The 22379-nt window shown below is 48.6% G+C and overlaps 1 protein-coding gene across 6 annotated transcripts; it reads left to right on the top strand.

Annotated features, from left to right (window-relative positions):
- Positions 1-1765: 1765 nt before the first annotated feature.
- SEC22C (SEC22 homolog C, vesicle trafficking protein) lies at positions 1766-21938 on the top strand. 6 transcript variants are annotated; one of them, XM_054729592.1, is made up of 9 exons: positions 2150-2290; positions 3968-4088; positions 5010-5218; positions 9471-9634; positions 10709-10888; positions 13000-13118; positions 14258-14323; positions 16018-16214; positions 21111-21938. In XM_054729592.1, the coding sequence occupies exons 3-9, from the start codon at positions 5037-5039 to the stop codon at positions 21346-21348; spliced, it is 1146 nt and encodes a 381-aa protein (XP_054585567.1). In that variant the 5' UTR covers positions 2150-2290; positions 3968-4088; positions 5010-5036; the 3' UTR covers positions 21349-21938. The 6 variants fall into 6 exon arrangements, with proteins under 6 accessions (XP_027990615.2, XP_054585567.1, XP_054585566.1 ...); XM_028134814.2 differs by lacking the exons at positions 2150-2290; positions 3968-4088 and adding an exon at positions 1766-1953; XM_054729591.1 differs by lacking the exon at positions 3968-4088.
- Positions 21939-22379: the final 441 nt, after the last annotated feature.

Here is a 22379-nt window from a genome sequence, read left to right as displayed (position 1 = left end):
AACCCTGGGCATTGTCTCTTGCCAAGCCAGATCCCCGCAGGGCCAAGGAAAACACTGGTGAGCTTTATTATTTGCTGAAGGACAAACTCACATATATACCTGTTTGTTCTTTGGGCAATAATAATGCTTTATTAGGTTTACACGAGGCATGAATACCAGGGGGCAAGGGTCCCCTGGAGGTCGTCTTGGACTCGATCGTAACTCTCTCTTGGTTTTTGTGTTTGTTTGTTTTTTACATTGAACTGCAACCTGTATATTCAATTGACAACATTGACATCCCAGTTAGGAGTCTCAAAGGTGACTCAAATTCAACTTGTCTAAGATGGAACTAAGGACCAATCTTCTCTCCAAAATCAGATCTTTTCCCAGTGTTCCCCATATCTATGAATCCCTCCACCATCCCCCAATCACTCAGGGCTGAACAGTGGCATCATTCTTGAAACTGCTTTGTCACCCTTTCACACCCAATTCATCACCAAGTCCTGTTGATTTTGCTCATACATTTCTCTGCACACTGCCTAGTTCTCTTCCTCATCAGCATCGCTCTGGCCCAAGTTCCAGCTTCATCCTCGCTTACCCAGATGACTGCATTGGCTTCGCACTTGGTCTGACCACAGCTTCCGTGAATCTTCTCCATTTGGGTCTTCACTTCAGCATCCAAAGTGATTTTTACAAAATGCAAACTTGTTCAGTATCTCACTGTCCTAAACTTTCTGCCGTGGCCTACAAGATCCTACGTGGTCTTACCTCTTCTAGTCTCTCTAGTGGCTCTCACTTTACTCCTTTACTCTCTAAAGTCGGAATTTCATTTTTCTCTTTTTTTTGGTGGCAACATAGACATAACATAAAACTTACCATTTAACCATTTTAAAATGTACAATTCAGTGGCACTTAGTAAATTGATATTGTTGTGCAACTATCACCACCATCAATTTCCACCATATTTCATCTTGTCCAACTGAAATTCTGTGCCTGTTAAATACTAACTCCCCATGTGCTTCCCAACTTCTTGTCATCCCTCGAGGAGTCCTGTTGCCTTCCGCACAGAGTTCTCTATACATCCCCTTCCCTTCTGTCTGAAACACTCCTCTTTTCCTTTTTGTCTTGGTAGCTACTAAGCCAGTGTCACGTTCTCAGAGAGGCATCACTGGACAACAAAGTCCAGGCCAGAAGACCCTGTAAATTCTCATTAAAAAAAAAAAAAAAAAAAAAGCTTGCTCCTCTCCGAAGAGCGCATATTTCAGTTTGTATTAGACACGTGTGGTGTAATTGTTTGATGGGTGCTGTCACTCTGCCCTCCTCTCTTCACGTAGTTTTTAGTGTCAGGAGTTCCTCGCCATGTCCGCAGTGCCTGGCACACAGCAGGTGCTCAACACTTTTTTAAAATATTTTATATTTTTTATTGATTTTTTTTTTTTTTACAGAAAGGAAGGGAGAGGGACAGAGAGCTAGAAACTTCGATGAGAGAGAATCATCGACCAGCCGCCTCCTGCACACCTCCCACCGGGGATGTGCCCGCAACCAATGCACCTGCCCTTGACCGGAATCGAACCTGGGACCCCTGAGTCCGCAGGCCGACGCTCTATCCACTGAGCCAAACCGGTTTCGGCTCAACACTTTTTTGAAAGAATAAATGGATGAACTCTGCTACCCACTCTCCCTTGAACCCATCTGTGAGGGCCTCCGACCCGGACCGGGGTGTGTCCCTAGACTTTGGCATCTCTTCCAGGCTGGCAGGAGGCTGTGCTCTTTGGTTTGCCTATCTCGGGCCGGCCTCCCAGCCGCGCGGACGTCGGAACCCACGCCCGGGGCGCGCCGCGCCTTCACACTCAACCTCCTTGCCTCGGCGCGTCCGTGCTGTTTGCTGCTCCGGCAGGAATCGAGCTTAGACCGCGAGGCCCCCTGCGGCTTCCCGGCGTGGGAAATCCAGTCCTGGACCTCACACCCCTGCGGGTGAGCGCTGGGAAAGGGAAAGGAAGTCAGGAGGCGCGCGCCCGGCCACGCCCCCTCTGGCTTTGGGTCGCAGCCCTTTAAGAACCACTTCATTCTTCACCCTGCCGGGAGGGGCGGTGGAGTCACGCCAGGATTGGTCGGTTCGGGTGCGAGTGTTGCTTAGCAGCAGCGAATGGACGTTGAAGACTCGCGCGTGCGCACTGTCGCCTACCTGCGCCTGGGCTGCCAGTGATCTGGGCTGGGTCTGCCCTGTGGGCTAAGGGAGCGGACGAGGCGGCGGGTGGCTCGGCGGCGCGGAGGGAGGCTGCTGACTCCCAGAGGCCGCCGTCCGGGAGAGGTGAGGGCTTGCGGGCGGAGGCGGGCGGAGCGGCCCGTTAGCCGACAGCAGGCGGAGTCGGTGTGGCGCAGGGCGGGCCTGGAGGTGGAGGCGATTCCGGGCCCGCCCCTCCGTCAGGCCCAAGTGGTAGAGCCAGGATTCAAACCCAAATTTTATTACTTAAAATATTAAAACACCGGGCTCTGCGGGGCTCCCCGGAATCACCTGTCCCCCTTTCTTGTGCCCGCCGCTGTCCAGAATGGGACCCTCCCAGGCGCGCACCTGCAGAACTGTCAGCTGTTAGATGGCGCGCAGAGCGCCGCTTCCTGTGGGAGGAGATGGGTGTGTCCAAAAGAGAGAGCGGGCGATTATTTCCTTAATTACCCACGAGACTCCTGTCAGGACTATTGTTTAATTTTAATAGCAGACTTCCCTCAGCGTGCAGATCTTACAAGATTTGGTTTACCAGATCGTGGCTGTACTGGACCAGCTTTTCTGCACACCAGGTGGAGGAGGAGGTGGTGTACTTTTGTGTCCATTGTTAAGCTTACATCTAGACCTCCAGAGCCAGAGAGAGAAAGCACCTCCGGGGGTGGGGGAGATTAGGATTGGAGAAATCAAAGCCACAAAAGAATATTACCAGTGTTGAAGGGTAATTGGTGAAATCTGCGACATGGTCAGAAAAAAAATAAAGTAATACAATAAGAAAGGAGCAATTGCGACAGGTGCATCCTAGGCACTGGTCTGTGATTAGTTTTGAGTATCAGTGCCCTAGGAGAAGGGATTGTTTTAGGGAAATGGAGTAGCTGTAATACCAAAGATTGGATTTGAGAAGCAATAGTGTAGCGGAAAGATGATAGGCTTTCAAATATTTTAAGTAATAAAATTTGGGTTTGAATCCCCGGCTCTACCACTTGAGCCTTGCAGCTACACTATTCACACCTGTCCAGTGTAGATTATGCTACTTCATAGTCATGAGCACTAAATAACATTATCCATGTAAGAGTTTCTAGCACAGTGCCTGGTGTATAATATTAGTTGCTATCAAGTTCAGTGCCCTCCTTTCCTTAGCTCTTAACAAATGACGGTTGACCTCTCCCCTCCTCCCCACCCCATCCCCAAGCAAAGGGAAACAGAGGCACCTTCATGATCTACAAATCTTAAGTCGTGTGACTGAGAGTGAATTCAATAAGGGTGACATGACTCCGTTTTGTTTTCTGGATTGTGTATATGAGGATTAGGCAGTACGCCTTATGGTGAAAACTTGTGTATGAATATTTGTGCGCCAAATGAAACTTGTTTTGCTTGTTTCAATTACTATTTTGCAAAGCCTGGTCATTTCTCAGGGAGAGGGTGAAGGGTAAAGGGGAGAGGAAAAATAAAAAAAAAAACTTTGGGAACCAGGGTGGCCTCTAGCTAGGCACCAAGTTTTTGCTGGTAGAATAGGGATTATCTATGACATGAGCAGTTTATAAATAGAGTTGAGAAGAGGATTTAGGAAATAGGGGAGGCAGATTAAAATACTTTGTCAAATCTAGTAGTACCTCAGCCTGGGAAGGTCTCATGGAAAGGGTGGATTGGAGACGCCTTGATGTGGGTTTGGATATGGGGAGATCAGAAAAGTGGCAGATACAGATGAAGAATAGGCACAGAAGTGACGAGAGTGGTGTGCATCCTGGGGGCTCCCCTTTCCTGCAGCTCACAGGATCTGAGATGCCGAAAAGGTTACATGCCTAGAGCTCTTTGGAAGAAAAGCCCACCGGTGTATGAACCTATTCACATCCTCTCAAAAACAGCATCTGTGAAACGGGATGTGTGGGTGAGTGGAAAGACCTGTTCAAGCTGTAGTGGCCACCTCACTAACCCCTGGTTGCAGGGCTGCCGCGTGCAGGTGTGCATGCTCCGCCCTGTACAAGCACCTTCGGAGTTAACAGATGGGGCTAGAACCCAGCCAGGCTCTGTCAGCAGGACTGGCCCAGGCTGCCTCTACCGGGGAAGTACCTTGTTCTGATTTGCCAAAGGCACCATGAGGGCCCAGAATCTGTTTCCTTTGGTTTCTTAATGGTGTTCACATATCAAGGCCAAATATTGAGTCCCTTACTGTAATACAGTTTGCTAAGTGATTTCCGTTAACCATCTGTAGGAGCTCAGTCATCATTTTGAAGACTGGCTCTGTATAAAAAATTTGCAGAAATTCGGGAGGACATGCTGTACTCTCTCAGCTCCATCTTTGCCCTCTGCTCTCCTTTCTACCTACGTTAGGTTAGATGCTTAGAATCCCTAAACTGCCCAGTACCTACCTCCCTGGGTGACCTGAAATGGACAGGTCCCTGGACCCCATGCCTGCTGCTTCAGCATCAGGCACATCCTATCCCTTTGGAGTCATCTTGCTACCTGTGTCCTGCTACGCACTGCCATTGCTGTTGCTCCTGAGCCCTCTGCCCCTGCTTCCTTGCTTCTTTCTCTATTCCTTTCTACCTCATCCTGGTTGGTTGAATTTTGGAAAAGGAGAGATTCACTAGAGAAAAGGAACAGGAGGATTGCAAGAAAAGAAGTAACACGGAGGATAATGAATGGAGGAAAATTGGGAGTGAGAGCCATAGAGGTCAGGGAAGTAATAATAGAAGCAACATTCGCAATGATTGGGGGTGAGGGTGAAAGGGAGCGCGCATTTCAAGGACAGGGGGTCTCTGGCACCGTCGTCTGGTCCTCAGTAACAAGGTGACCTTGCTTCCCTCAGGTGTCCTCATGACTTCTCTTGCGGACCATGTCCCTGATCCTCTTTGCCTGTGTGGTAAGGGTGAGAGACGGACTGCCCCTCTCGGCCTCCACTGACTTTTACCACACCCAAGAGTTTCTGGAAATCAGGAGGCGGCTCAAGACTTTAGCCTTGCGACTGGCCCAGTATCCAGGTCGAGGTTCTGCACAAGGACGTGACTTCAGTATACAGTAAGCAAGCATGTTCACTTTCCCAGAACATCAGCAAAGCCTGAGCTACTTCTGTCATATGTTATGCAGGTCACATGGCATGTTAAAAGTAGATCTAGCCCGGCCGGTGTGGTTCAGTGGTTGGGTGTCGACCCAGAAACCGAGAGATCGCGGTTCAATTTCCAATCGGGATGCATGCCTGGGTTGTGGGCTCGATCCCCAGAAGGAGGTGTGCAGGAGGTAGCCGATCAATGATGTTTCTCCCGCATCAATGTTTCTCTCTATCCCTCTCCCCTCCTATCTCTCTAAAAATCAGTAAAAACATTTAAAAAAAAAGTAGATCTAGCATCAGACAGTGGTCAGAGGTTGTGTGTGTGCACAATAGAGTTAGGGGGCCTTCAGCATTGCTGCTCCAACTGCTGCTTCTGTTAGTGGCATGCCCGTGGGCATCAGGAGACCCGCCTTCAACCAGTTCCATGCCTTTAGTTTCGGAGATTTTTCTGCACTAGATGCAGGAGTGGAAAAAAGGTAAAGAGGAAAGAGATTAAAATGGCGGGGAAGAAAACAGAGAGTGAGAAAGCCAAAAAATTAAGAAAAAAGACTGGAGTTCTTGCCTTCAGGTTTTGCTTTTTTAATTTTTTTCACTTTTCGAAAAATTTTTAAATTAAAAAAGTTTAATTACGTGCCAGGAGCCCGACAATGAAAAATAAGTCCCTCTCCTCAAGAAGTTTAAAGTATAATGAGGGAACAAGAGAAATAATTACTAAATATGATACAGTGGGGGAAATGCTCCAATGCAAGTAGGAATCAACAGGTTACAATAATCCTATATAATAAAAGGCTAATATGCAAATTGACCAAACAGCAGAATGACTGGTCACTATGACGTGCACTGACCACCAAGGGGCAGACGCTCAACGCAGGAACTGCCCCCTGGTAGTCAGTGCGCTCCCACAGGGGGAGTGCTGCTCAGCCACAAGCCTGGCTGAAGGCTGGTGAGTGCAGCAGCCCGCCTCCATGGCAGCTCTAAGGACATCCCCCTGGGGCTGGACTGCGAAAGGGCACAGGCCGGGCTGAGGGACCCCGCCCTCCAGTGCACGACATTGTGCTCTGGGCCTCTAGTCATAGTAATAATAGCTCATATTATTGAGTGTTTTCTCTGTGCCAGGCACTATTATTATAAGTGCTTTGGGGGGCTTATGATGTATGCAGTAGTATTATGCAGTAGTATTCTATCTATTTTATAGAGGAGACGACGGAGGTTAAGCGACTTACCTAAGGGTTGTACTGTTAGAAAGTGGTAGAGCCAGGATTTGAACACAGGCAACCAGGCACCAGGGGCCTGATCCTCATGGTTTTTATCATTTCTTATTCTAGGTCTCAGAGCAAAAAGCCATTCTACAGAGGGATCAGGGCAAGGCAGGTTTTGAAATATCAGAATGGTTATAGTTGTACATCATTGTTTTCTACCATTTAGGCCTTCTTTTGCTCCCAAGTGCCTTTTGCTCCCTTGAACAGTAAATTTTTAGTTGACCCGATAAGGTGGGATCCTTTTCATGGAATTCAGTCTCAGATTCAGAAAAAACAAAAAGGAAGAGTCCAGGCCTGACTTCAGGCTCGGTGGTGGCGTCAGGTGAGAAGGGATGGGGCCCGAAGAGGGTGCCAGGGGGCAGGCACGTGCAGCTCTCACCCTGTGGTGTGGGCAGTGGGTGCTCAGGAGCCCACACTGAGCTGCGCCCGCCATGTCTGTGACTCCTTCCTCTGGGAGCCTGAAACCATCTTCCCCATTGTGCTGTGACCATCTGACATGCGCTGCGAGCTTCGTGCTGGACCGAAACTAGGATGCCTTTTCCCTGTTAGGGAACAAAAGTCCATGACTTCAAATGGAACTCTGGGCATTTCAGTTTTTTGAAAAGTGGAGTATAAAATGTTCTACTCATTTGTCTTTGCGTTTAATAGTCACCATTTTCACAGAGGAAACAGACTTTTTCCCTTATAGGGGAGCAGTACCATAGCTTATTTTGTAGTTAAGGAGTTGAATTACTTTCCTAGGGTTGCCATAACAGATTACCACAAACTGCCTTAAAACAGCAGAAATGTATTCTCTCAGGGTTCAGGAGGCCAGAAGTCTGAAGTCAGGGTGTCTGCAGGGCATGCTCTCTCTGAGGCTCTAAGGAAGAACCCTTCCCGTGCCTCTCTAGCACCTTCTGGTGGCTGCCAGCAGTCCTGGTCACTCTGTGTCTTGCAGGAGCCGCATGCAGTCTCTGCCTCTGTGATTACAAGGGCTTCTTCCTCTGTCTCTGTGACTAGATTTCACCCCAGTGGTTGGATGAAAGCCCACCCTAACCCATTATCCCTTAATCCATGATGACCTCATTTTGTCTGAATTACTGCTACAAAGGCTATTTCCAAATAAGGTCATATTCACTGGTACTAGGAGTTAGGACTTCAATATATTTTTTGGGGGGTGGGGTGGGGAGGACACAGTTCAGCCCATAAATAGGGGCCCTCTTTCAAGTAGGAACACCTTGACCCTAGAGACTTAGGCTCTGCTGGAAAATTCCTTATACAAGGAGGATGTCATTCTTTTTTAAAAATTGAAAACATTTTTTATATAGACTTCAATTACAAAAAGGTGGTAGATAATATAACCTAAAAACGCTTCTGCCAGAAACACCCAGAAATGTGGGTAAATATATATTTATTTATTTATTCATTATATACATATATTTAAAAATATTTTTATTGGTTTTTAGAGAGGAAGAAAGAGGGAGAGAGAGAGAGAAACATCAATGATGAGAGAATCATTGATTGGTTGCCTCTTGCACACCCCCCACTGGGGATTGAGCCCGCCACCTGGGCATGTGTCCTTGACCAGAATTGGACCCAGGACCCTTCAGTTCCCAGGTTGACACTCTACCACTGAGCCAAACCAGCTAGGGCTAAATATATAAATTTTAAAAAATGTGTAGCTGAGCTTGAAAGAAAGAAACCCCAAGGTGCCAGAAATGCAGAAATGCGGGGGGAAGAGAATGTTAACGTGTAAGCAGCACTGAGGCTCCTGGGTAAACAGTCATAGTGAACTCAGGGTTCAGTTTCTGCATCATAAAGGGAGGGGCCTTAGCGTATGTAAAGTGAGGAGTTGGAATAAGACCCGTGCATAAAGACAGGGTTCTTGTCAGGGTGCAACCCTAAAGCAATGGTAGGGGAGAAATAGTCTGCTCACCAATATAGGGGTAACTCATCTCTCTTTGGCTTTGAATGGGAAGAAAAGGTAAAATCTCACCTAAGAAATCGAAACCCGCTCTTGTGCCTCGTGTCAGATTGGAGTCTGAGTTTATACCTATTTGTTTTGTTTTGTTTTGTTTTGTTTTGTTTTGTTTTGTGTTAATCCTCACTCAAGGATATTTTCCACTGGTTTTTAGAGAGAGCAGAAAGGAGGGGAAGATACACAGAGAAACACTGATGTGAGAGAGACACATCGATTGGTTGCCTCCCACCAGGCTGGGGATCAAGCCTGCAACTGGTGTGTGCCCTTGACCGGAACTGAACCCTGGACCTTTCAGTCTGCAGGCCGACGCTCTATCCACTGAGCCAAACCAGCTAGGGCTGAGTTTATACTTTATACTCCCCACAGGCTAGGAATTCCCAAGCCAAGGTTCAGATACCAGTGTCGGTTCCAGACTAATGACATGGGAGCATCAGGCCAAGGCAGATGCAGACCCTCATGAAGACTGCGCCTCAAGTCAGGCCTCAGGGGAGTCCCCCAGGAGAAAACCGGCTCTGCAGTGACGAGCTGTCAGCAAAAGTGACAAATGCTGGAGGAGATGGCCCACAATGAGTGGGGGTCAGGAGGCACCACAGAAAGGGGAAGTCGAGTCCCCAGAACTTGAAATAATAGCCTGACAGCCTGAAAGGAGTAGGTGTCATTTCAGGATGCCAGTCTGATTCAATGTTAGAACACCTTTTGATGTAGATTAAAAAATAAATTATTTTCCTCTAAGATGCAGAGAAGTCTGAGGCTACTTCCCTCTAATGGAACATGCACCTTCAGATATGAATAATGGCAGATTCCACTATACATTTTAGAGGAAGTATAAGAAAGGCGCAGACCCAGGTAGGTCTAGCTGAGGACACATAGTATATGCAACCAACAGCTCCAGGACTGCCCAAGGCCAAGCAGGTTCAGAGTGGAGGGGAGGTTGTGTCTGGGTGTGGGGAGGGAATCCCTGGGTCTGCTCCTGCTAATGTAGATGTCGCCCTTTTGTTTCAGCTTTTCTTCTTCAGGGGATGTGGCCTGCATGGCTATCTGCTCCCACCGGTGCCCAGCAGCCATGGCCTTCTGCTTCCTGGAGACCTTGTGGTGGGAATTCACAGCTTCCTATGACACCACCTGCATTGGCCTCGCCTCCAGGCCATATGCCTTTCTGGAATTCGGTTTGTAACCCTCTTTTGTATTTACTGTTCTCATTCATGGCGTGTGTAGATTTACACTGAGTGGCCAGATTATTATGATCTCTGAACGCATAATAACCTGGCCACTCAGTGTATATCCTATATAATAAAAGGCTAATATGTAAATTGTCCCCTCGACCAGGAGTTCAACCAGCAGGCAGGCCAGCCAACTGCCCATGTCCCCTCCCCCTTGCCAGGGTGGCTGGACCCCACCCATGCATGAAATCATGCACCGGGCCTCTAATATATATATACATACACTGAGTGGCCAGATAATTATGCATTCAGAGATCATAATAATCTGGCCACTCAGTGTATAGTTTAGATTTGGCTTTGACCCTCAAGAAAAGTCATTGGAGGTGTGGTAAGATATCACTGGAGAGCAGCCGTCTATCCTGAGATTTGACAGTGATGGAAGAGGCCTGGAAACTTTGAGGTTTAACACTCTGGCTTGTCATCTCTCCAGAGCCTTGGGGCAGCTGGAGGGATGGTGAGAACTGTACGGGTCAGTCACCACAGCCCTCGTGAGTGGGGTCAGCAAACTGTGGCTCACGGGCCAAAAACTTGGCAATAAATTAGTACGAACATAAATAAAAGAATTAAAACCAATGCCTTTCAAATATATAATCCTAGTTGGCATAGCACATTCACGTTCATGTGTAATTTTTTCTCACATGCCTTTCCTTGAGATAACGAGGCCTAGAATAACCATCCCCATTTTTTAAGCTTAGAAATATTCTGTGAGTTGTTAGGACTATACTGTCACAAGTGGCTGAGCCAAGAATCAAGTCCTCGTCCCCTGACCCCCTTGTCACTGAGGTGCTGGGAGGTGGTGCCGCCTCTCTATGGACAGCTGTCACATTTTAATCCCTCTGCTCTGGAGAGACTGATGGGACTAGTCATGCTATGGAGTGATCATTTGACCTGTATGTATAACTTGACACTCTTGAGAGTCTGACTGACATTAGCCTGATTGGAAATGTACAGTTTGTACGTATTGTCTTAAAACACCCGTTGTGATTAAAATGCTCAACTTGGGGTGCTCTCTTGTTGCAGACAGCATCATTCAGAAAGTGAAGTGGCATTTTAACTATGCAAGTTCCGCTCAGATGGGGAGCAGCTTAGAAAAGATTCAGGAGGAGCTGGAGTTCCAGCCTCCAGCGGTTCTCACTCTGGAGGACCCAGACGTGGCAAATGGGGTGATGAACGGTCACATGCAGATGCCCTTGGAGCCTGGTAAGTGGCCTGCTGTTCTCTGAGGTTGCTGAAGGTGAGGGGATGTTCTATATTTCAAAGGGACATTGAGTTCTTTCACCAGGAAGGTATTTTTTTTTGGGGGGGGGTGGGGGAGGAAATAGCTTGTATATTAATGTATTTCCTGGGTGGCCGTTTTAAGAAACTTGACAATTATGGCAGTGAGTTGATCTGAGGGGAGGTCAGACTCTTATGATGAAATTCAGGAAAAGAGTGACTTACTTGGCAGGTTGTTTTCTTAACCAGGATGAAGTCTACAGGTGTGAATGTTGTAAAGGAGGTCCATTCTCTCTTCCTGGAAGTCACCTGTACGGATTTGTACACCTGTCTGTCCATCCATCCATCCATCCATCCATCCATCCATCCATCCATCTATCTATTCTTTATCTATCTTTATTCCTTGGACAATGAATCTTTATCTCATCACTTAGTGAACTACTGCAAGTCTCCACTGAGAGACCCCATTCTCCTTGATGGAGGGTGGGGAGGGCTATGGGATGAATGTGGGCAGGGCCAGAGTCAGGGCTTCTGTTGCTCTCACTGTGGGGTTCCCCAAGAGACCTGGGGGCATCCCTCTATCCCTGCGGATACCAGATACCAGAGTCTTTATCTGACGAAGGAGGTGCTAATGAATGCGGTCACATGCCCTGGCATTTTCTGACAGTCTGGCATTACACTCACTGCCTGGCATATAATGAAGCATGATTGTCGGCATTCCTTGTTTACAGTTACACACACTGAAACCAGCTGTTAGTTCAGGTGGATATTTACAGTGTAAGAACGTTGTAAGGGTGGAGAGCTGAATTTTGCTCTGAAAGAAAAAGCTGTCTGTACTACAACAATCTAATTATCTTAACTTTTATACTAAACTCATTGCTTGAACTTTAAGAGTTGTATATTAAAAGTGTTCATGCTTTTGGCTTAACTGTGTTTTGTTTTGTTTTAAATTTTTAATATATTTTTATTGATTTTTTACAGACAGGAAGGGAGAGGGAGAGAGAGTTAGAAACATCGATGAGAGAGAACACATCGATCAGCTGCCTCCTGCACACCCCCTGCTGGGGATGTGCCAGCAACCAAGGTTACATGCCCTTGACCGGAATTGAACCTGGGACCCTTGAGTCCGCAGGCCGACGCTCTATCCACTGAGCCAAACTGGTTAGGGCTTAACTTTGTATTTTAATTTAATGTTTTGATCAACAAATTCCTGGATTGGCTCTCAGGCTAACCAGTAAGTTGTAATTTATGTTGGGAAGGAAGACTGGGTGGTTGAACCCCTCCTTTGCCGTATCGGAGATGGGGTAACTTTGTAACATAAGTTTTGTTTTTTAACCACTTAGACAAGATGAGCAAATACTTGCCTATCCTTCTAGGACATTATACTGTGGTTTGGCTCACCCTATTGTCCTGAGGCTAGAACCTGTACAGGTAGCACATTCTGTTCTAACAGGAACGTTGACTTGCTGGGTGGAGACCCTAACACTAACAATAGGCATTAATGGGGTTGCAGCAAGCTATCTGTGTGTGTGTGTACATGGCTGTGTATGTGAGAAATGAAAGGACAAGAAAGGATGATTTAGAAAAGAGCACAGCAAGAGAAATCCTGATTTAAAGCAATTTACCGGTATAGCTTTATTTGTGAATTAGCTGTCAGTTTCTGAAAGCATTTCTATTGCGCACATCGACTCCCAGCTTGTAAAATGCTCCGCTCTTTTCTGACAAGGACAACATTCATTGTCATGTGGGCTTCCATTTTGCACTGGATAGTTCTTTGTTGTGGGGGCCGTCTTGTGCATTGTAGGATGTGTAGAAGCATTCATCGCCTCTACCCAGTAGATGCCAGTAATGGCCTGTCCCCAGTGTGACAATCCAGAATGTCTCGAGACATTGTCACGTGTCCATTGAAGGAACTCCCCTAGATACCCAGATCCATTCTGTCTATCATTTCTATCATAACTACAACTGCTTTTTAAATTAATATGCATGTTTAGCATAACCTGTCATTAGTGGAGGTCTAGGTCATGTCTTCACTTATTTCTTTTCATGTAGAAAGCATTTTCACTAAACTTATTATCATTTTTTTAATTGTGAAGCTCCTAATTTCCGAATGGAACCAGTGACAGCCCTGGGTGTCCTCTCCCTTGTCCTCAACATCATGTGCGCTGCTCTGAATCTCATTCGTGGAATTCACCTTGCAGAGCATTCTCTACAGGTAACCTTTTCTTTACAGGTTAAATGGAAGGACATGTGGTGGGAGAAACTGATAACCTTATAACTGAAACACATTTTATTTATAAGATTATTATATACTAAGGCCTTAAAATTCAAATAAAAATTTTATTTCTAATTTTATTCTTTGTAGTAAGTTGAACAAATATGAAACGTGCTCTTTCGTATCATTTTTCTAAGAAGCCAAAGGGGCCTTTGGGATACTGGTGAGAAATGGGCAAGTTGGTACAAGGGAATCCGGCCCCCGTGGCCCTTGGGACCCCCGGAATCACTACACGGCTGGATTGTCCTCGCTGGGCAAAAGTTTGAGTCTAGACTGATTGATATCATGCAGATTCCACTTCTCTGTGTCCTTGTCAAAAACTGTCACCAGGAAGTTGGCTTTCCAGCCTGTTCTTCTCAAATCACCTTTCTAATGTTTTTAAATTTTGAAGTATTTCAAACACTTTATAAGAGTATAGAATCATCACGAGCATAAGCAGGTATTACTTTCAAAGACAGAGCCACAGTGCTCATGCCCATGTGCGTGATGGCTGAAGTCTGAGGCACGGCTGCTGTTGAGTCTCAGGGCACCGACGTAGGCCGCCCCGTTGGGGGGATGGCAGCAGGCCTGTGCCTCAAGAGCGGTGACTGTCTGTTACCGCATCCTGTCTTTGGCCGTGTGTGGTGTGGTTCCCACTCCTATTGTTTATGATGACTCATAACCTGTTACTCACCAATGTCTGTGCACGCCAGAACCGGTGCCTGGCCAACACGATGGTTAAGACACAGTCCCTGCCTCATGGGCACAGAGCAGAGGATGGTGACGTCACTGAGGAGGGGCAGTCCCTGGGGATGGGAGGAATTAGGGAAAGCTCAGTATTGACAGATGGGGAGGATTTTGAGAGGTGGCGAGGTTGTCGGGGGCATTTCAGGTTGAGGGCTTAGCACAGATGCGTGGGGAGGGTGCACAGTGTGTCCAGGTCATTGAAGACGATTGCATATCAGCCCCTGGTTGATACATAAACAGGGACTCGTGTCTCACTCCCAGCCAGGGATTGTGTGCTGTCAACCATGCCAGACCGGATAGTGTGTCCTTTCACCTAAATATTCCTTTTCTTGTGTTCCTCCTATTTGTTTTAGGTTACCCATGAGGAAATTGGAAATATTCTGGCTTTTCTTATTCCTTTCGTAGCCTGCATTTTCCAGGTGGGTGAAATGTTGATATTGTGCTGAGTGGGTTAAACCCATGGCCTTATTTTGTTCTTTTGTTGGAACCATCAACACGTTTCTAGATTCTAATTTTGCTCCACCAAGGCCTTGGTTCAAATCATGGACAACGCCGGCTCTTAGCGGAGGGACCCTAGGCCCATCCTGCCCAAACCTCTCACTTAACAGAGCGAGAACTTCGGACTCCGCAAGGGAACGCTGGGCCGCAGGGCCTTTCATGGTGGCAGACAGAGAGCAGGGACGTGCGTGGCCTTGCCTCCAGGGAGGGAAGGATGCGATGGTGGGCTGGCTGGGCCTGACTGGTCGCAGCAGGGCCTTGCCTCCTGCTTGTTGTTGGACAACCCAAGTGCAGAAACGTCCTTCTGCAGAGGTCACGGCTGTGTCTGCATACGTGTTTTTAAAACAAGGATAGGTAAAAAGTGTTCTAAATAGTAGTACTATCTGACTCAAATCTGCCCTTAGGGAATGAAACAAAAATTATAACATTAGAGAGCCTTGATTATTATTTAGTTATGTTCAGATAAGATGCATATGTAAAGGATGGAGTCAAAAGGGGCTTTTGAATCTCCAAAAGCAAAGTTAATTCTAGTAAAAACCTGACTGTGATTCTCTTTACTTGTCCTCCACTGGGCTAGGATTTAATACTTTCTCATCTTTAAGGTGTTTTTTGTGTGTGTTTTGTTTTTTTAAATTAAAATTTCTGTTCTTAGGGCACTTCCTCTCTCTTCCACACCCTAAATGGTGTATTTTTTAAGAATTTCATGATTGTGCAAAAAGAAATTTTCAGCCCATAATGGAAAATGCACTCAAATTTTAGAAACAAGTCTCGGAAACCATGGGTGTTGCCTGTGGACGGTTCATGGAGCTGCGTTTCAGGCTGCGGGATCTTACAGCACTCACCCCCCCACCCCCCCCCCCCACCCCCAGTCCTGCAACTGCCTTCTCATTCGTTAGCTCTTTCCACGGGGATCTCTCCCTCCCCCTGAGCTGAGCCTTGGTCAGATTGCCCTGTGTTTTGAGAATGTACTTTTTTTTTTTTTTTTTAACATCGAAGCAAAAGGCCGTTTCCACCTTTTGCAGAACAAGAACAGCCTCTTTTCCATGTGCGAGCCCGACACAAAATATCAGTCCCTCTCCCCGCCGAGACCTTCCCATCTCCGGCAGGAGATGCTTTTGAGGATGTGATAAGGGAGCTGTCTCGGGGACAGCAGACCCTGTGGACCTGTAACTCAGGAAACACTAAACGGAAACGGAAACGGAAACGCATAGCTCCTCTCACTGCCTTTCTCACCTGCCATGAGCCCCGGAGGGAAAACGTCATTGGGAGGCCAGTCAGTCTTGTCAGGTGTCCTGGCCTGGCTGTCTGCCCCTGACCCCCGTCTCTTCTTCCTCTGCATTTCTGTCTGTATGTCCTAACCCTCTTTCAGGAGTGCAGTGTTCTGATTCCTCCCGTGATATCTGTTTCACCGTCCTTTTCTCTTCCAAATCTCCACTGCCCGCCAGCGCTGAACAGTGACTTACCCAGCCAGTCGCAGCCTCGTTGTGATGAATTCAGTGTAATAAGCGAATGTGTGTGAAATGACGCCACGTGGCAGGTGTGAGAAGTGAATCTTGCATCTGGCCCGTGGCCATTTTGCCGCCTGACGGGACCTCCCCGCCTGCTGTCGTTTCAGTGTTACCTGTACCTGGTCTACAGTCCAGCCAGGATGACGAAGGTGGTGCTGATGCTGCTCTTTATTTGCCTGGGCAACGTGTACCTGCACGGGCTGAGGAACCTCTGGCAGATCCTCTTCCACGTGGGCGTGGCTTCTCTGTCTTCGCACCAGATACTGACGAGGCAGCTCCAGGAGAGGCCGTCGGACTGTGGAGTGTGAGGAACGGGCCCTTCCGTTTTCACATGGGGGTCATCTGTGCGTCCCTTTTGGCTTCTCAACTTCACCTCAAGTTTCCATCCTTGAAGTTCATTTTGACCAGACTGGACTGAGCGAGACTGGGGACTTCTAACAGGGGCAGTGGAGGCACGAGGTCGCTCGATGCCCAGGCCCGGTTTCGAGCGGAGCGTTACTGCTGGCTCTCCAGTTCGGCACGCTGAGACTCTGGGCTCAATTCAGACAGAGCGTATTGGAAGCCCAGAAGGGAATTCTTTTGGTCTTTTAAACCGAATGATGCAATAAACCACTAGATTCAGTAGTGCTAGTGTTAGTGATAGGCAGTTGTCTCTGAGGAACCGAGTTCAAATCCATATCAGCGTTTCAGTCTCCATGTGACTTGATTAGGTTTTTTTGAGGGTCAGTACAGGGTGAATTAAAAACTTAAAAATATGGTTCATGAATTAAGCAAGATAAATTTTGTTTACATTTTTGATAACTTAGAATAGTTATCAATATGATACTTTTAGAACAGTTAAATATATTTTGGATATAAAGTGAACTTATCTACATTTAGGGTAAGGACAGACGTAAGCTGAGAAAATGGTTAAGAAAGCTCAGTTTATTTAATTTATAAATATAACCTTGTATGGTGGTGGGGACAGGGTGGGTACGGCAATGTTTTGTATGTATTTGCAGGGCATATCTGAATATTTTAAAAATTAATTGAGCAAGATTCCTTGCCGTGGGCCGTGAACGGGAGCAGGGGAGCCACACGGACTCACGCAGGCGCACTTTACGGACGCAGGTGGGAGAGGCTGCTGCCGTCAGCCTGGCGCACGGCAGCCGGGGCCTGTCATTTCAATGATGAGCCCCTTGACCCTGCGTACCTGTTCCCAGAAGACCTCCCAAGTTGATCACTCCTCTCCACCTTTCCAGTCATCTTCATTGGGTCAAGGGCCTCATTTTTTACGAATAAGAGTTCAGTAGGTGTTACCTTTTTAAAAGCTTTACAAACATATAATTAATCCTGTGCTCGGAAAAGCTTTTCTTTATCTCCCTGTCAAAACGCTGATTGATCGTAGTTTCCCTAAATGTGGCTCTGAGTCAGATCTTAGCTGGTCCAGTACCATTCAGGAGCCATTCCGGAAGCTTGCCCCTAGATTGTTCTTGGTAGAAGTCTGGGATCCGAATAGCTCAACCACAGTTGTATGGGATACTCGGAGTGGAATTATGTGGTCCTGATAAATTTTAAAATCCTATTTTGATAGTTTTTATAAGTTGGAAATCAGTGCAAGAGATATTGCGCCCAGGAGCAAGCAAGGATATTGTTTCAGTGGGTTCGGCCGTCCTCGGTTCTTCCTGGTGGTGTGTTGTTACTGAGCTACCTTGGTATCACTTTAAGAAAAACAAGTGTATGTGGCTGGGAACTGTTGGGGAAATGTTGCCAGAGTGATTTTATTTTCTTATAATGGAATTTTCTATTTTTACTCAAATAAAATATCTGGATGTGAAAGTTCTGCTGGCAACACCCTCCGATGGAAACTCCGGAGTTGTCTCTCTATTGATTTTGGATCTGCATAATCTTGGCATATCCAGCAGGTGAATGTTCAGGCTTTCTGGAAGGACATTTTGAAGAGAGGGTGAAACAGAGTGGGAAGCCAAGGAGGCGAGACAAATCCTTCTATGGTAGAAGCACAAAGAGGCTGTAAAAGTTGGTAGAACAGCTTATGAGTGATTTGTTTTCTCTTCGAGCCCACGTGCTTGCCCTGTAACCCCGTATCCCAGATGCCTTGAGCGTCTGAGCCTGTGACCCACATTCAGCAAGCATTATAGCCTGCGCTTGAGGGGTCTCCCTCCTGGGATTGCTCCCTGCACTAGCCGCCATGATCCCCCTGCTTGGGTGACTGTGGTCTTGGGGTTGGAGGTTTCCTTTTGCAAGTTAAAGGGAGAAGAGGGCCCGCCAAGCAGTGCAAACGCATGACCACATGAACACTTTATCTGAAACCCAGCCGAGAGAGGCTCAGCCCACCGGAGGGAGACACTGCTGATAGGAAAGAAGGGCTTGAGATTTCGTCCAAGGGAAATCCCAGCTCAGGGGTGACTTGGTCCAGGCCCCCCCGTGTCATCCTCAATGCCAGAAAGCTGGCGGCACGTGGCCGTCGTCACTCTCACTCCACCACGGAGTCGGGGCCTTTTCACCACCTTGGTTTTCCCAGTGGTTCAAGGCCACCTGCCCCACCCGCCTCGCAGGGTGAGGTCCGGGACATGATGAAAATGAAACCTTCAAAGTGCCTTCTGGTATCGGATGCTGCAAGGTCAGGAGCGTCCGAGTGTTGTGTCCTGTCGAGTGTGCGGGCAGGAATGTGGCTCAGGCTCTCGAGCAGGGTTTCCCCTTCCCCTGGGATGCGGTGGGGGAGGCACGGGGACTCTGGTTGCTTTCCGTTCCCCAGGCTAGCCTGGCTGTGACCAGCACCGTTCCGGCGGGCCTTTTCCTGAGTGGAGATAGTCGGCACATTTGGGGTGGGATTCCCTCTGGTACTAGAGGCCCCACTGCCTGTGGCAGGAGGAATGTGAATGCTGTTAGCAGGCATTGAGTCAGGGCCCAGTGTTTTAAAGATCTTGGAGGGCTGTGAGAAGGGTGTTTGGAGGAGTGCCGAAACGAAAACCTTTAATCATCATTTCATCATTCCTATCAACCTCACCTGGAGCTCCATTCTTTTCCCAGATGCCCTTCTCCAGGTCTCCCCTCCTCTCTCCGCCTCTGCCCCACACTCCAGCCCTGGCCGCAGAGGCTGACCCTGGACCCCGGAGGGATGGCAAAGGCACCTTTCATTGTAACTGATAGGGTGGGTACAGGAGCTTCAGAGACGGGGCAGGCTGCACTGAGCCCGGCCCTCTCCCCGTGTGCCCCAGTGAGCTTCAGCACACTCCTGGGGGCCTGGTCTCGGAGGGAAGCATCGCTTTGGTCATCAGCACTGCTCAGAGTCATAGGCGACAACCAGCCAAGCCGGCTATTTGGGGCGCAGGAAGCAGGGGGTGGGGGATCCGAGCTGGGGGGTCTCCGTCTGCTGGAAGATGGCAGCTGTCCCTTGGCATATGGGGGTTGGGAGCTGCACCCCCATCCAGGGCTGCCATTGGTTGTTCCTCGAAGGAGTCGGCCGCTCATTGTAACATGGATACAGGTGGCCCTCAGAGAGCCCGCTGCTGGCTCAGTCAGCACAGGCGAGGCCGGAGGACCGGCGGGGACGGGAGTGTTGGCTGCGATCAGACGTGTGCCCTGCTCTGACGGTTCACATTCCATTGTTCCTGCACGGAATCCTGCCCAGGTGCAGGGGAGCTCCGCCTGTGCCCTGCGTGTTCATAGAGGAGGAGCAGGAGAGAGCAGATGTGCCCTGGAGGGGTGAGGCTGGGGAAGGAGCGTGCCGGCCTGCTTGGCTCTGACATGCAACACCACAGTGGGTGAGTCACTGCCCGCCGGCCCCAGTGTCCTCATCCGGGAACCGTGATAACCTCAGCCTGCTCCCCTGGCATGCTCTCCTGAGAGCAAAAGCGCAGCGGAGGAGAATACTGGGTGAACCCATCCCTCGTGCGCAGGAGGAAGGCTTTGAGTTCACCCGCTGCACAGAGATTCCTCTGCCCGCTTCAGGTGGCGCAGCACAGCCGTGTCTTCTGGCCTTTACAAAAAGGGGCATTTTATGTACTGCCATGTGAATGGCCTCATTCTCCACCCCCAGAAAGGTAGCGGCCTCTCTTCCGCCCCCTGGACCTGCCCCCTGCCTTCCAGGCTCAGAGCCCTTGGCACCATGGGTGTTGGGTCCTCCAGGATACGGGGCGGCGGGGGCGGGGGTAGGAGAGGAGGGAGGAGAGGTTCTGCTGGTTGTGGTTGAGGCCTGTCCTAGAGAGCCAGGGACCAAACCTCAAGGCCTGTCCCCAAACGAGGAGAGCTCTGCTTTTCCCGTGCGGGAGCAGTGATGTCAAATTCTGTTGCTGGGGCAACGTCATTGGCAGGGAACCTGTGGAAACGGGCTTGTCAGTAAAATCTGGGAATGGCCGGATATGGAAACATCTGGCTGTGTGTACCGACGGCGGCGGGGCTGTTGCCCAAAGCGCCTTTTATTTAGGGTAAACTTACCAAATCCATTCTCTTCCTCCAACCTGTGCTTGGTACATACGACCTTCGTTACCCTTTATGCCTGCGTGGTTCTGGGGTTGCTTCAGAAGTAGTGTTTAATGCGTTATTCACATGACCCCCAGGATCCTGTTTTGTTTAATGGACTTTTCTATTAAAGAGCATCAACGATTGAGGCTGATGGGGGCCAGGGCAACCACCTCACATATTCCTCCTGAATGCTTACTGTTTTCATGTAGTAACAAAGATCTATTTTGACCGAATGATGGGTACTTTTAACAAACTTCCGCACAGCGGTGAAGCCTAAACTTGTGTTCATGTATGTGGAGAATGTCGTATGGCATTATATACTGTGTATATGTACATTCAATGAGGTGGCTTCGGGCGTGGTGGTGGGGGGGGGGAGAATAAATCCAAGGTGCTTATTAACTTGTGTGTCTGTATTTGTGTGAAAGATTCTGAGTTGTGGGTCCACTTCCCTGGGCCTGGCGTAATGGAGGGGGGTGTGTTGTGAGAAGGAACATTCAGGTCCTCTTGTGTAGTGGAGTCTAGACAGGTGCAAGGACTCCCAGAGTCTTCAGCACTAACCCCAGACCCTGGAGTGCAGAAACACCTTGGAAACACTAGAATAGCAGTCGCCGCGCTGCCCTGGGGGCTGGGAGGCCTGCCTTCCTGCAGGCTCTGTCCCTGCCTTACAGGCACTTCCCCGCCCTGGGCTCCGGGCTCCTGTCCATGCTGAGGGTGACAGTGTGATTTATCTCCCAAGACCAGCCCCATCTGGAGATGGCCAGCAGGAGGCACAGCTGCCAGCCAGTCTTCAGGACTGGGCCCTTTTGCGGAGGTCCTCCTGGGCAGCTGATGAAGTTCCCAGAAAGGAAGCAAGGCACCAACCCCTCCTGATCACGCTCTCAACACGTGGGGAAATGCACGCGCCAAGCTCCCCTCCGCCATCTGTCCTGCATGAAATCTTTCCAAGGGCAAAGACTTCCAACATAAACATCTGAGTTACTGAGTTCTGAGGTTTGGAGTGGGCAGAGCCCTCATTGCGCGGGTTGGGGAAGTTGAGGCCCACCCTAGGGAGCCAGCCCAGTGTAGCCCAGAGCTCCTTCCCCTGGGCTGGGAGCGAGGTGCTGTCTACCACTTGGCAGCACCCACACACAAAAAGGGGTCTTGGCCCACACAGGGTGCCCTTTCTGCGCCAGGAGGGCTGGTTTTTCAGTGGTTAGAGCGTCAGCCCACAGACTGAATGATCCCAGGTTCAATTCCGGTCAGGGGCACGTACCTCAGTTGCAAGCTTGATCCCTGGCAATGGTTGGGGCCTGTGCCGGAGGCAACCAATCAGTCTCTCTCTGTTTCTTCCCCTCCCTTCTACTCTCTCTAAAAATGAATGGAAAAAATATCCTCGGGTGAGGATTAACAAAACAACAACAAGAAAAAGAAGAGATTAGGACATGGACATGTACAGAGAGAAGACCGTGGGAAAACACAGGGAGAAGGTGGCGGTCTGCAAGCCAAGGAGAGAGGCCTCAGGAGAAACCAACCTGCCAACATCTTGGCCTCTGACTTCTAGCCTCCAGGGCTGTGAGAAAATAAATGCCTATTCTTCAATCCACCCAGTCTGTGGTCCTTTGTTATGGCGGCTCAGGCTAACTGATACAGCTGCCTACCCAAATGTAGTGTGTACATGCATGCCTTTTGGAAATTTCACTCCTGGTTTTACATCCCTGGCAAATTCTTACATAGATCCTTAAGGGGACATGTATGAAGGTAAGTGTTTCCCGAGCATCATTTGTGTTGGCAGAAAGCATCTGTGTGCCGATCACGGACACATAGTGTGCACCACGCAACAGGCAGAAGTGCCAGGTTTACATGTAACATAGGATGTGGATGGAGCTTCAAAACATAGAACTGAGTGAAAAATAACATTTATGTGATTAGATGTATTGCACACAAAATAATAAAATATTTTGTAAGGATGTATTTTAAAAGATACATGTTCAGCCCAGCTGGAGTGACTCAGTTGGTTGAGTATTGT

Source organism: Eptesicus fuscus, chromosome 18 (genome assembly GCF_027574615.1).
Source record: "Eptesicus fuscus isolate TK198812 chromosome 18, DD_ASM_mEF_20220401, whole genome shotgun sequence".
NCBI lineage: Eukaryota > Metazoa > Chordata > Mammalia > Chiroptera > Vespertilionidae > Eptesicus > Eptesicus fuscus.
The sequence above is the reverse complement of the archived record's forward strand: the minus strand, read 5'-3'. Positions and strand labels throughout refer to the sequence as shown.

Bases quoted from the DNA above. Each gene is read 5' to 3' on its own strand.
- SEC22C (XM_028134814.2), top strand. From the start codon at position 5,037: ATGTCCCTGATCCTCTTTGCCTGTGTGGTAAGGGTGAGAGACGGACTG. The intron at 9,635-10,708 runs GTTTGTAACCCT...CTCTTGTTGCAG, and splicing joins ATATGCCTTTCTGGAATTCG to ACAGCATCATTCAGAAAGTG. The intron at 14,324-16,017 runs GTGGGTGAAATG...CTGTCGTTTCAG, and splicing joins TCGTAGCCTGCATTTTCCAG to TGTTACCTGTACCTGGTCTA.